At 40.7% G+C, this 13,894-nt stretch overlaps 1 protein-coding gene across 1 annotated transcript in view; it reads left to right on the top strand.

The window, feature by feature from the left end:
* The first annotated feature begins 1,056 nt into the window (after positions 1-1,056).
* The window catches only part of nedd9 (neural precursor cell expressed, developmentally down-regulated 9), a 34,899-nt gene continuing 22,061 nt past the window's right edge, over positions 1,057-13,894 (top strand). The window contains exon 1 of the mRNA XM_088405341.1: positions 1,057-1,237. Within this exon, the coding sequence (XP_088261467.1) occupies positions 1,226-1,237 (12 nt within the window). The 5' untranslated portion in view covers positions 1,057-1,225. The remainder of the gene's footprint in view (positions 1,238-13,894) is intronic.

Raw genomic sequence — 13,894 nt, 5'->3', positions numbered from 1 at the left:
TTTCTTTTCTATCTGAGAGCGAACTAATTGGAATATCAAGCAACCTTTTAACTATATTGCGTTATAGTGGCTCATTTATGAAACATTGCTAGCCTTTATTTTTGTTCAGGTTTATAAAGATGTACATTGTTATTACTGACAAAATTTTTGAGTAGATGAGCCAGAGATGGAAAAAAAATAACAGAACCATTATAATGAGCGGTTCACAAAAGTGATGAGTACCCCTGGGGTAGGCACTTGAGGGGGTATGTGATATTTTAACAGGATTACTGCAGATATCACAAAATTTGTTTGAATGTTTTGATAAAAACAGTGCAGCTTTTTTCCCAAATTGAGAAGCATTTTCATGCATGCACATGTCAACTCTCTGTGGCATTATGGGGAGGAAAAAAAATGCAGTTTTTAGCACTGAGCCTAAAAGCACATTCAAACCTATTCAATTGCAAATGTGTCTCAATACATTTGTAGACATAGTTGAAATGCATTCAAATGCGCTTGCAAATACATTTTAACATTTGTGCAAATATGTCCAAACATACCACACTTAAATGCTAAGACTATTTTTTCCCATAATCCCATGGAGCAGGGCCATTTTGTAGCTACAAGCTCCCTCATTGGGCCGATTTGAATTTGTTTGTAAGTTTAACTATATTTAAATATGCATATTTACACTCCAAATACGTTCATACTAGCCAATATGTTCATACTAGCAAATATGTATGCTAGTAAAAACAAAAAATAGGTTCCTCTGTGAGTAGTGTTTCAAAAATGACCACATGCATTTTATTTAAAAAAAATAAAATAAATAAAAACTATACTTCCTTTTTACATCACAAGTCAAAACATTTATTTATTTGCCACCAGACAACTATAGCTCAAACAGGTGAGACGAGTGAAAAATGTGGGGGCACTCCACAATGTTCGACTTGATACTGACGTCACTCCTAGCGGAAGGGAGGTAGCAGGGGCGGGTCCCGCGTTTGTTCTAGCCAATAGGGGACTCGTATGCAAATGAGGACATTTCGTCAGCGCGCAACGGAGCGGACGGACGTAGAATCTGAGCGAAAAGACACCGACAGACTCGAAGCGCTACAGTCAGCGAGCCGTTCCGTCTTCACGACTCCGGATGGCTGCTTAAGCGCAGAAAAGTCCCCCTATTTTCTCATTGATGCAATACAAGCGGATATTTCTCATCTATTGTGGAATCTTCTAGAGGAGCATCAAGATGAAATATAAAGTAAGTGAGTGCTAACGGTGCCTCTGGTGTCAAAGCGAGTTGCTCACGTCAGAAGAATAGCTGCAGGCGATGGATAACTTTTAAACCGGCCTTCAACTTTGCAAGAAAATAAATGCGCGCAGAATCGGTGTGACTATTAAATGAAGAACGGGCTGTCACTTTTGTTTGTCTGACGCTTGCTTAATACGTGACCAGTTTATGCGTGCATGGACTTTTTTTTTTTTTTACCCTTCAATATGTCGCCCCTATTTCAACAGTTATTTCAACAGCAGGGGCGTAAATAGAGCGAAATGCTACTAGTTTCACCACACCGCCCACCCCAAGCAAGACATTGCAATTCAGTAACAATTTTCCGATTTATTTAATGATTATTGTATATATTGTCATAAAATTGAATACACTGCACATTATACTCATTATTGTATTGCTTTAATGCTCGATGCTCAATTAGGAGTCTTGAAATGCTCTCTGCAATCATACAAATACTGAATCTAACCAAACAACCCTTCAATATGTTTACTGTGCCAGTCTTTAATATGTTTTTTGGTGGATCACTGTATTTTGTCTTTATTATATGTGGTGTTTTAGTTAACAGAATTCCCTTTGCTATAATGCCTAAGATGTCATCAGTGTTCTACAACATCACATGGGCCAAAGCTCAAAGTTCAGACACACCTTGTCCAATCATTGCCAAGTCTCGCACTAAACTGTCTTATACTGCTATAAAATAATCACAGGTCACTGTTAAAGCCTCCAAAATCCTGTGTGATGGCGTGCATGAGGTCTGCATTTGAACATTCTTAATTAGATTCAAATGACACTAAAAAATAGGGCACATTTCCTGATTTGTTTATAAAGCTTCAAATATTCATATGAAGTGGCTTGAGCAGTGCTTCTTCCACTAGCTGTGTTGTTAAATATGTTATGACGCAAGACCTAACTCGAGATTATCAGCTGTACAAATGAACAGTATGTTCAGTTCACCAAACGCTGTCGTTTGAGTGCGGTCACACACAGCGCTGGTCTTCATTAGATGAGCTCACGGGCTCACCGCACTCTCCTCGGAATCTATCCGAAATGTCGGGATGATTCAGAGGCTTTCAAGGACGGACGGGGGGGGCTGCAGATTTTTCTGGGTTGTTTTCTCAACTTGCTGTTTATCAAGCTTCCCCTGTTGCTCAGCGTCGGCCTGCTCTGTCTTTTTTTTTTGGGGGGGGGGGTGATCGAGACCAGTGGGCGTGCACACGGACTGACTCATTGGTCTGTTAAATATACACTTTAGAGCAGGCTGAAGCCTGTGATCTTTGCAAGGGAGAATTTGGGTATTTATGAATCACATGGAGAGAGGCATTTCAAGACTCTTATCTACGTGTAGGAAGGAAAATGACACAGTGTGCCGCCTGACAAACACAGAATCCTGTCTACTATTCTTTGTTTGTCTCTCTCCCGCCTTGCAAGATAGTGAGGCGGCCGGTGCTCTTTACATACGATGCCCTATTTCCCCAAATAGTGACCAAGGGTGTTTAGTTACTCAACTACAAACAGCACCAGCTATTTATTTGAAGCAGGCATCTATTTGAGAGGAGGCCTTTATTTGTACAAGAACGCAGCTGCCTAAACAGTTTCATTCCTACAACCTAAATATGTTGGGAATGCTCTGAAGTCCATCACTTGCCTTTACCAGCATAATCGTAAAGTACATCAAGATTTGTATGGAAAATACTTTCAATACCATAAATGTTGAACAATTAAATGAAAAGGGGTTTAGAAAAACCTGGTGACTTAGCATGATAAGTATTAGTTCCACTGTTCCTTGCACCCGAATGTTTGTATGCAAGTCAAATGTAAAGATCTATGTCAGCAGTTCTCAAATCGGGGCAACGTGCAGGACTTCAGGAGTTTACGTTTGATATTAACAGGAATTTTGCAGGTGTCAGCAAACCAACACTTTTCATGCTGTGAAAAGTGCAGTTTTCTTTTCAAATTAAGAGAAAATTAATTGGAACATGAAACAATTTATGATCGATTTAGTGATCTGAACAGGCATTTCATCCCTTTTATAGGGGGATGTGCATTATTACTGACAGAATTGTCAGGCAGAAGCATCGTGAATTAACTCTTTCAGTGCCAAGCGTTATCGGAAACATTTCTGCCGATAGCAGAAACAACTGTTAATGCTCTGACGGTAGAAACTTGGTGAGGGCCAATTTCAAAATAAACCATTGTCTTTATTTGTAAGTTATTCCCAGCAGTGCGTTACATTGTTCCAACTTGACTAGTATTTCTATTAAACTGTTGCTCTCGACTCCTCATACAATGTTGTTCTGAAATCACATTCGATCACCAATCCTAAGGACTTAACTACATTGACATACGGCCCCTGTTACCCGTGTTTACTAATGGTTCAGACACAGTTACAGGTGCGCCTTACATAAGTTAGCCGCTAGCCAGCAGTGCTCCATATAAGATAACATGATAGACATAAATGACTGCACACTTTAATGCTCACAGCCTGACACTGTTGCTGTTTGATAATGAATCCGGCAAACACCCGGGATGAGTGAATCCCACAACGTACGATCCCAGAACGGAGTTCAGAACGTGGGTTTCATTGTTGAGGTCAGTTGAGGAGCTTCATTGAAGCTTTTCTGGTTTCTCGTGACAACTCTTGGCAATTCCAAAGGCTTCACTGTACACGTTATGTACATGTTATTATGTAACAAGGGTGGCATGGAGAAAGAAGGAATGCGCCATTGCTTCGATGAACCATTGTGCGTCATCCTCCCTGCTGTGTTTATCACATTTCTTCCAGGTCAGCTGCTTTGTTTAAAGCTGCTAAATAGCTGCAGAGGTTAGCTCTCGCTCGGTCCCGTTGAATGATTGACCACTATATTAAGCAAAAGGGTAGCGTTTCAGCTGGAGTCCAAGTCGCCGCTCGGTCGCCTGCCGTCTGTCAGAGAGACTTTCCAAACAGGTGCTCAGGTGCAAAGGGAAGGCTTGTCTTCCATTGGTCTACTAATGCGTATAATCCCTTCAGCGGGGCCAACGCACGCACTCTGATCTCTCCCAGCGTCAGCGAGGTCCGTGGATTTCAACGGAGCGTGGCACCTGTGGTACTTCCAAATGTTCAGACCGTTCTGCTGGAAAAAAATTCCACTGACGCTTCCACAGCTGATGTCACAGTTGCCGAAATAGCTTTACAACCAGTGATTCGGTGGCCAAAATGTGTTTTTCTCACTGTTTCTTTTTTTTTTTTTTTTTTCAAATGGGTTCAGCTTCCAGGCACTGGTCCAAGGGTAAAGGGAGCTGGAGGAGGGCGAAGCAGACATTGTTCTGAGTGGGAGGAGAATCCCCGATGCTGAAAGGGGCTGCAGCAAATGAAAAGGAAAGGAAGTTGTGGGGGGCGACGAAAGGGCAAAGTTAGATGTGTTTGGTGATGGGGGGAGGGGATGGCAAGAGAGAGGTTGAGGAGCCCCCTGTGAGAATGAGAACATTCCAGAACGTTGTGCTTGGGAATGTCGTCCAGAAGATTGTTTCAAGGTGGCCCTTTACCTTGTTAATGAGGCTGGCGGTTGCATGCAGCATTTTAAAGTGAAAACGAAGAGCTGTTATCTCTCAATGAGAATCCCCCACACTACCCTGCTGTGATCTCGTACAGTAAGCCAACTTTTAACATTAAATAACACACACACACACACACACAAAGGCACATCACATTGATGTGCAACAATATGCAAATAATTATTTCCACATTTGGCCTCTTAGCCGGAAATAATTATCAAGTATCCCAACGCCGCCTGAAGAATGCCGAATATTTTACAGGGTCATCTAGAGATGCAGAGCCCCTTGTCAGCATGCTTTGACCTGGGGGCAGTTGACCCTCATGTTGGGAATTAGGAAGCAGGACAGCTGAGAAAAGGTATAAATACCAGTGCAAAAGTTAGGTCACACTACAACCGGTGTACTTTCAGATTCACAATTTAATAGCTAGTTCCCTTGCTAGAACGAAGTTCACCTTTTGCAGCTTTGTTGTTTTAAAGGGACAATATGTAAGATTTCGACCATTTTTCATTAAAATGAATAAATCAATCTGTTATCAATTTTACTTGCAAAAAAGTATTCTTATTGACCAACAGTATGTTTTAAATATAATCGCGGATCTAGTTATCATTAAATTATATTACATGGGGGGTGGCACCTCTCCAGAGGTCGCCATGTCTGTTACTACAGACAGCCTAAAAATGAGGCATAAACAAAAAAATAAAGTAAAATAAAATGAAAAAAAAAATACAAAAAAGAATTAGTTCCTCTATTCCGATGTCACGTATCGCACATATTTTTGGGGGAATGTAACCCTTTGAAAATCGATGGAACACTAAGTCGTTAAAGCAACAATATTTGGGAATTATTTTCCATTTACAATGTTAAATTATTTCAATTGGGCATCCCTGTCTAGAAACAAACAAAACATGTCTTCTTATGTCTTCTTTGGTGGGGCGGGGCATGGTTTTGGGTGCAAGGTCTTCGCCAAGCGTGAAATCATAAGGACAGTGCAATGAATTTCCATCTCATTGGCAATTCCTTTATGTAAAACTGTCCAATGTGGCCCCGCGGTGATACCATGAAGATAGTTTCAAATCTTGGCTCACGCCCTCTCTAGAGGGATTAGTTTGTGTCTCCGGGGCTTACCGAGATGCCCCCATTAACATTTGGCCTTGGCATCAAGCACGGAAATCATGCCCCTCGCCTCTTTTGCCAAAAGTTGATTCTTGGCAGAATTATTGAATCCTGACTGTGTTGTTTGGAAATTTGCAGCATTTGTTAGTCTAAATTCTCTTCTGGAGCGGAGTTCCAAGTTTGGAACTAAAAAATAAATAAAGGCCCCAGTGTTACATCCTTGGCGCTTGAATCTGAGGGACAACTTTGCTCCCTGCTGCTTCACAGTAGACCGAGAGTCCAAGAAGGTTTTGGCGCGATACACAAGGCGACGCTGCTCGATTTGCTACCGCAGCACTTCTTTGGATTCGTGGAAATAGATGCACTTTTGAACGCGGTTTGGACACCTAATTATAGCTTGCGCTTTGAAACCCTCGTAAGGCAGCGCGACGATAAGGCCGAAGGGTCACAAGTTCGCTTTAAGTTTAGTCGGAGACGGGAAACGCTGCAGGGTAAGGAGTGGCGCCAGAACTGAATGCTACCCTGTCTTTTTTTTCTAACAATAAAGAAATAAAACGACTGTAATGAATGGAAAGGGTTAATAGGAGTTGGGAGGGTATTCATTGTGACTTGACATTTCACAATCACTTCCTGTTACTGAATAAAATCTCAAGTGTTGCACTCGAGTCCCGCCCACACTGTATTCATCATGATTTAAGGTTTACTACTGGAAGTGGCTTTCGTTTGTAATCGAATGACATCAGTCCAGTCTGAGTGGACAAAAGTTGTACGTTGAGTTTTTTACGAGTGTTTAGACACGACATGCTTTAGAACATCTGTTTCAGAGAAATGTCGATTTTCCGGAAAAGAAAAAACACAACTAGAATCACCTGGGATTTTATTCTCTGAGTCAGCATATAGTCTTCCTAATCCCACGTTTCCATCTGGACTGTACCATCAAAGGTTAGATCATTTGTTAGGCATGTTAGTCTAAATCAGTGTTTCTCTACTATATTTTGCCAGGCCCCCCTAGAAAAGAGAACATTTTCGCCCCCCCTCCCCCTCAGTCGATGCACTGAATATAAACAAGATTATTAATGATAAAAATTAAGTATACCTACACATTTATCCTTTTTAACATTAACAACAGAGAAACGCAATATCAACTTTCAACAACTGTTAATTATTTTTATTGCATTTATCCTGGTTATAGCTTAGTCTAAAACGGGAAAAAAAAGAAGTGCACCAAAATGCCTGAAACAAAAAGAAAATGATGAAAATTATGACTTTATTACAATTACATTCCACATGACAAAAACAAAGCCTTTTTCCTGGGATCATCCGCGCCCCCCCTGGCATCACCTCGCGCCCCCCCAGGGGGGCCCGCCCCACTATTTGAGAAGCACTGGTCTGAATACACAGCCACTAATTGGTTGACATTTGCTTGTCTGTCGAAAGAATCTTTTGGCTACGTCATATTCAAGAAATGTTTTACTTTTTTTTTTTTTTTTTTTTTAATTCTTGACATTCAGACCTATTTCAATTTTTTTTTAACATAGGTTTTAAAGTGGCTGGTACTAAATTAAGTAAGCAATGAAGTAATCATTTACTTTGTCATTAAATACTAAAATAATCAATTACTTTAGGTAATTAAGTATTAAAAATATCAAGTACTTTAGTAAGTACTTCAATAATTAATTACTTGGGGTTATTTTAGTACATAAAGTAATTGATTACTTTAATATTTCTTGACCTAATGTATGTAATTGTTTGCTTTAGTACCTAATTTCCTAAAGTAATCGATTACTAACCCATTACTAAAAACAATGCACGTCTGTATGAAACATAATAAAAATGATGCAAATTTTTTGCAAAGGTGTCACTGTCATACAATTTGGCAAAAGGCTGCTTTTTGTTCTAATTGATCTGCTCTTCATTTGAAAACAAAACTGTACGGTCTCTGTCTCGGCATTAAAAACATGAAATTAGATATGGTGATATCTGCAGAAAATCTGTTAAAATCTCATGTACCCCTTAATGTGCTTTCACATACCCTCGGGGATACTCACATCCTCATTTGAGAGCCGCCATTTTAAGCCATTCACCCACATAAAAGTATATATATGTATGTTCAGAATTAAGACCCACTTATTCATATTTTAAGGAGTTTTTTTCAGTTGTTAGATTAACGGAAGTTCTAAAAATGTCTGGCACCGAATGAGTGATACAAAATAGATGGACCAGTCTGCGATGTGATTCTTGTTTTCCTGAAATGTAATTGAGAGGCGGTGAAAGTCAGTCAATGGCTGTGATGGCAAGGCTAGAATGAGCTATTGATTTTTATAGAGCGTTTCAAAGCACATCATGGCTCGGTAACTACCCTGCTTTGAATTACAACTCGGCAAAGAAAAAGTCACTGTCTATGATGTGAAGCAAGCGGCTTGGATAATATTTCATACGCAAAGACTGCGTCGGACATTGATGTTATGTTTTCCATACCATTTTTTGTCTGCAGTGAAAGAAGCCCGCTATGTAATTATGCTCAAACACAGCCACTGGCCGAGGTTGCAAAGAGGCTATAATCGGGGGGTAAACCTTCCTGAAAAATGTCCAAATGAAGAAATTGCCATGTAGTTTGGGCACTGAACCACTTCCCATGAGTCTTTCCTACCCAGAACCCTTCACACGGCCCATTTATTTGAACTGGCTCTCACCCGCAGTAGGCCTCTCACTCTGAGGAACAACTGGTAAAAGTCATCAGGTCCTCATTATCATCATTACCATAATTATTTTCTATATATAACCATGTGAAACGAGGCCAGATGAGTGCGCCGCTTTTCCCGTTCGACGGTGCTGCAGCGTTGGATTCTCATAGCGCTTTTCGGGGGCGTGTTTGTTTGTTCTCTTTCTTTGAATGGGGACCCATTTCGGGCCACAGTGGAAGGGGGTTTTGAGCAGTTTAAGATCTTTATTACGCACCCTAAACAGCTCTGCTCTGGCTGCCAGCAAAGGTGGGGCCCTTTCAACAAGCCGGAGAGTTACGTAAGGCCGATTTTATTTTTGGATTGGTCAGCACAGGCAAAGCGAGAGGAGGTTTACACAGTCTGCGTTGAGGCCAGACTGATGGAAAAAGCCTGCGTGAGTCATCACTGTCTGTGTACGTAGAAAGGGGATCAAGGGGGCGGCGGAGAGGGTCAGACAGCTGGATCTTTAGGTTGTATATAGGGATCCAGGTGCAGAGCCAGACAGTTCCGCTCTGCGCTATTGCATGCTTTCCCCTGATGAAAACGCGCAAGACCTTTAAACCAGATGTTGACAAGGGCAGAAGGAAGCCTGGCAGAGAAAAACAAAACATGTTTTTTGCTTTATGCCTTACTTTATCTTGGCAAAACCATGGCTTTGAGTCGAGACAAAAATTTTCTTGGCTATAATATGTTCTGTGTTCCCCTGCTAGTCAAAACACAGCATCGTGATTAATATTTCATTCGTGGAATATGAACTAAGCAAAATACATCTAGTCTAGGCCATACTATACCTTTTAATGTACCGTAATCCCCCAAATATATGACGCACTTTTTTTTTCCAAAACTGAAGGCCAAAAGTATGGGTTCATCCTATAAATCAGTGGTCCCCAACGGTATCAGTCCATGGATCAACTAGTACAAGGCCATGTGGGCCACACTCGAAATGATGTTTTGGAATCGTTATAGTTTATCAGTTCATTGATTTGTGTAATTGTTGTTTTTGGCACCACCTCTGGCCGCTATTGATATTACATTTTGTCGTGAGAAGGATGATGTGGCTTTGAGAGCAGTCAGTCGGTGACGCACATGTTGTTTTGTCTCTATGTGAAATCTGGCCCATGACTGTAAGTTTCATGTAAGAATGTCTTTTATGATAATATGCCCAAAATTAGGTTGTTTGTTGATCCACCAACTTGTGACCTTGGATAACATGCTAGCTAATGTAAGATCTTAACTTCAGCATGTTATATAGTGCTGCCTTGTATGCGTTTAGCTTTTTAGCATTTTCTTTCAGCAAATTGACCCAGTTTGTTAAAGGGGGCATGCAATTTGCCCTGTTTGTTCTGTAAACTTCAATAAGGCTGAAAAGTAACAAATATACTTGTCAAATTTAATATGCTGTTGAATAAAAAGGGCACTTGTGTTTGGCTTGAATGATTTGTTGTGTGTTTCTGCAAACATTTGCAATGTCCTTGGATATTATGATTTCCAAAAAGGGGTATCTTTCTCCAAAAGGTTTCAGAACCCGTGATGTAGTTAATACACAAAATATTCAATTTTTTAGTCCTGAAAATGGCTAAATAAATGTTGTATCCCTTTAATCAGAATGCTGTGTTTTGACTAGTGGGGCCACATAGAAAATATAGTGAGAAAAAAAGTATATAAAATTAAAACTAGACAGGGTTAAGGAAAAGTGATCATTTGTACCAAATATTTAAATATTGCAATTTTTGCCATCAAAATGCTCAACATGTACTGTAAATTGCCTGGGAATCAGGATCAAAATTGAGGCTCTTCAATTGCCAATGAAAATCATATTTAAAATTTAAAAAAAATAATAATAATTCAAAGTCAAAAGAGAAATTCTGCTTTTTCCTGTCAACACTCACACTTCATTTTTCGAATGCCTTGCCGGCAACCTTATCTGTTCAGCTTCCTCCAGTTTGCAGTGTCTTCTATCTTCATGTTGAAGAAATGTGTCATAGTTCCCGCTCCTTGGCCAAGTTGTTTTTTGAAAGGTCGGCGAGCCCAGAAAAACATCATAGTTTTTCTTGAGGGAGCAGTAGCACGACTCGCCCCGTCGCTGACCTCATAGGTGGGAGTCACAGAAGGGGCCCTCTTTTCCCTTCCTCCTTTCTACACCCGCCCGCCGCCCCACATACAAATGACTTACACGTGTGTTTACAGCACGATCAATGGCGAAGGAGCGTCACCGTGTTGTGACTAATCTGTGTTTACGCCGGTCGTGACGCCTGCTTTAATAGTCAGTTTTATCTGCTCAAATTACAGCGGTGCCCACACAAGTCAAGCAAACAAACACGACGCGGGGAGCCGTGTGTTCCCTCTTTGCGTCACATCAGAAGGACATGTTGGATGATTATTTTCACAAACAACTTGTTTATGCAAATCTTTATGGCCCTTTTATTGCATTTCCCATGATGGTCATTCACATTTGCATTATTGCTTTTATATTGGCCTTTAAATCTAATCCCACGCAAGGATGACTATTTCCTGGGTGAAGGTACAATGCAAAACAGTCATTATTCCATTGAAGCTCCCACTAAAGGAAGTCACCACAGATGATAAATGTGTGTTTTTATCCAACGGCCAATTGACTAACAAATGTTGCTGTCAAAATGGGGTAAAAGCGAAACAACACAACCCAATACCACCTTAATGGCACCCCTGAATAATTTATGATATTTGTTCTCAAAATTTTGCTCCACTAATCATTTCTGAAAAAAAATTCTTACACCATAATGGCATAAACACAGTGGCATAGTAAGCCTAAATGTTGAGCAAAAAAAAAAAAAGCACCCAAGCGATTTCCATTTAAGGTGAAACAACACAAAGTATCATTTAGTTCACACCTACAGTACATAATACTACAGTTTATGCTCATAATATGTTAATGTGTCTTATAAATAGAATTAGCATCAAATTAATCAGTGATTCTTTTATGTACCACTAGAAGACATATGTACCATTAGTAGTACTGTAAATGAGTATATTTATTTATGGGATTGACAACCCTTTGTTTATTAATATTGGTTGATATGTTGTGTTAGAGCGAGTATCATTCCTGAGGTAATGATCCTGTATGAACGTGTTCAAGTTCTTCTGCATCTGCCCTGGAGTAAAATGTTTTCTGGGCTACTTTATGTGAATTCCAAGTGTTGTTGACTGTTTGTGAAGTACATTTCCAGGAATTTCTATTTTTGCCAAAAGAAATTACAGAGCTACAGAACTTTTCAATCCGCGGCAGCAACATAATTTTCTCGTCAGCATTTTTTATGAAGAACATTTTTGTTCTTTTATAGCTCTTACAGGCCTTAAAACTGAAGAACCAGAATAAGCAGTTTCTATTAAAAAAAAAAAAAACATTGTGATAAACATGAGGATTAAATTAAGTTGCATTTTGAGCTATTAAAAAGGGCCCTGTGGCTGAAGTAAACAAACAGCCAAGTTGATGTATGCATTAATCTTCTCTGGGGGCTTGAGATGTGATTAGGTTTGCATAAATGTATCGCAGAAGTCTACTCCGCCTTTCAGAGCCCGGAGTCACGTGGGATAGACTCCAGCATCCCAATGACCCTAAAAGCATGTGTGCCTGATGTCTCCAGGAGGATGTTTTGTCTTTGGATAGAGATTGTTTACCATTGCTTTTTATGAGTCTGGGTGCATACCTTGGCTCGCGCCGGAGCTAAATACAAGAGTTGCGCATTTTCAGCTGTTTGGAACAATCACGGTAATTAACAGAGACAAAGGAGCAGACAAAGGAGTCTGGTGCCCACTGCTCTAGCGTTCAATGCAAATTCACCTCGCCGCATGAATCAGCTACATGCTAGCCACATGTTGGCACAAATGTAGTCGTGATCACAGAAAGGGGCTTTTCCTTTCCTCATGGATGACTGCCAGACGCCATCAAATTATCGGAATTGGCAAACAGTCACATGGCCTCCTATTGGATGACCTCAGAGGTCGCGATCGAACACGCGGCGGGGTCCAGCTCGTGGGGGGGTGCGCTTGTGGGCGTGTCGGGTGTCGCCGGCTAATGGCGCTGACAGTGCACTTAGACAATGGCTGAACCGACCAGAAGCACGGCGAAAGATAACGGCCTTAACGAGACGTGGGAGTTTCACGTGGGAACTGTTTGATTCAGAATAAGGAGGGTGCGCAAACCATAAAAGACCTCAAAGGCAACTTCCTGGTTCTCACATGGCGCTACTGTACAACAACAGCTTGATAACAAGCAAGGAAGTCCTTTAACTGATACAGTATATGAGGCTAAATGACAAATAAAAGCAATGAAACGTCAACAAAAGCATAGTAATCAAACGCGTTCGTGGTTTGGCAGAAAGTCTAGGGAATTTCAATATTTTGGATGAGATATCATTTCTATAGTACCGTATATATTTGGCCATTACTAAGTGCATTCCGCAATAATGAGTATGCAGTCACAGTAGAAAATAAATAAATAAATTGGAGGAGGGGGTGTTTAGGGGGCAAGTGTTACACAATTTAGAGAGAAAAAGCCTCTTAATCAATTATTTAATCAATAAGTGGAATGGCAGGGCCTTTTAGTTCCCCCTGAATTACTTTGTCATTGACATTTTGGGCAATTCCATTTGGTGGGGCAATTTTGGGGAAGCCCATTACCAAGTTCCTTCTTGCAGTTTGGTGTGGAAGAATTGACGCTTTTAAACACATTTAAGACGATGAGCCAAGCCCTCTCTCACAAATGCTCTTTAATGGACACAAACTGTTGAATCTTAAAAAAAAAAAAAGTCTTCCTATAACATTTGGGAGCTGTTAAAGTGCAAAAGGTCTCCACCACATATGGAGTATGTTGTCATAGCTTGTTTGTGCGCTTAACAGCACCTAATATTTGTTAACAGGCCAGTGTAAAGCCCCATTCATGCTAAGTTGATTCTTTCCAGCCCCAAAAAGGATAATGATGCATTTAATGTAGCAATTAGCTGCAAATGCCTCCCTAAACCACTGCTACGGCACACTGCAGGGCATCTGCTATCGCCAAAATCTGCCTGTTAGACTCATTATACCTCAACCCCCCCGCCGGCCGGAACACGTAGCTGTGCCCCGGAGCGGGGCGCAAGCTGAGAAAATCCCGTCAAGTTCAGATTTGTTTGAAAGACATCTGGCACAGAGCCGCCGGCTAATGCCATCTGCATGCTAATTTGAAGTGGGCTTCAAGTTCACCAGGATGTCAGTGTAAATATTAACGGAGAGGCTTTAT

Source organism: Hippichthys cyanospilos, chromosome 21 (assembly GCF_059441005.1).
Source record: "Hippichthys cyanospilos isolate Australia breed blue-spotted pipefish chromosome 21, RoL_Hcya_1.0, whole genome shotgun sequence".
Taxonomy (NCBI): Eukaryota; Metazoa; Chordata; class Actinopteri; order Syngnathiformes; family Syngnathidae; genus Hippichthys; species Hippichthys cyanospilos.
The sequence above is the reverse complement of the archived record's forward strand: the minus strand, read 5'-3'. Positions and strand labels throughout refer to the sequence as shown.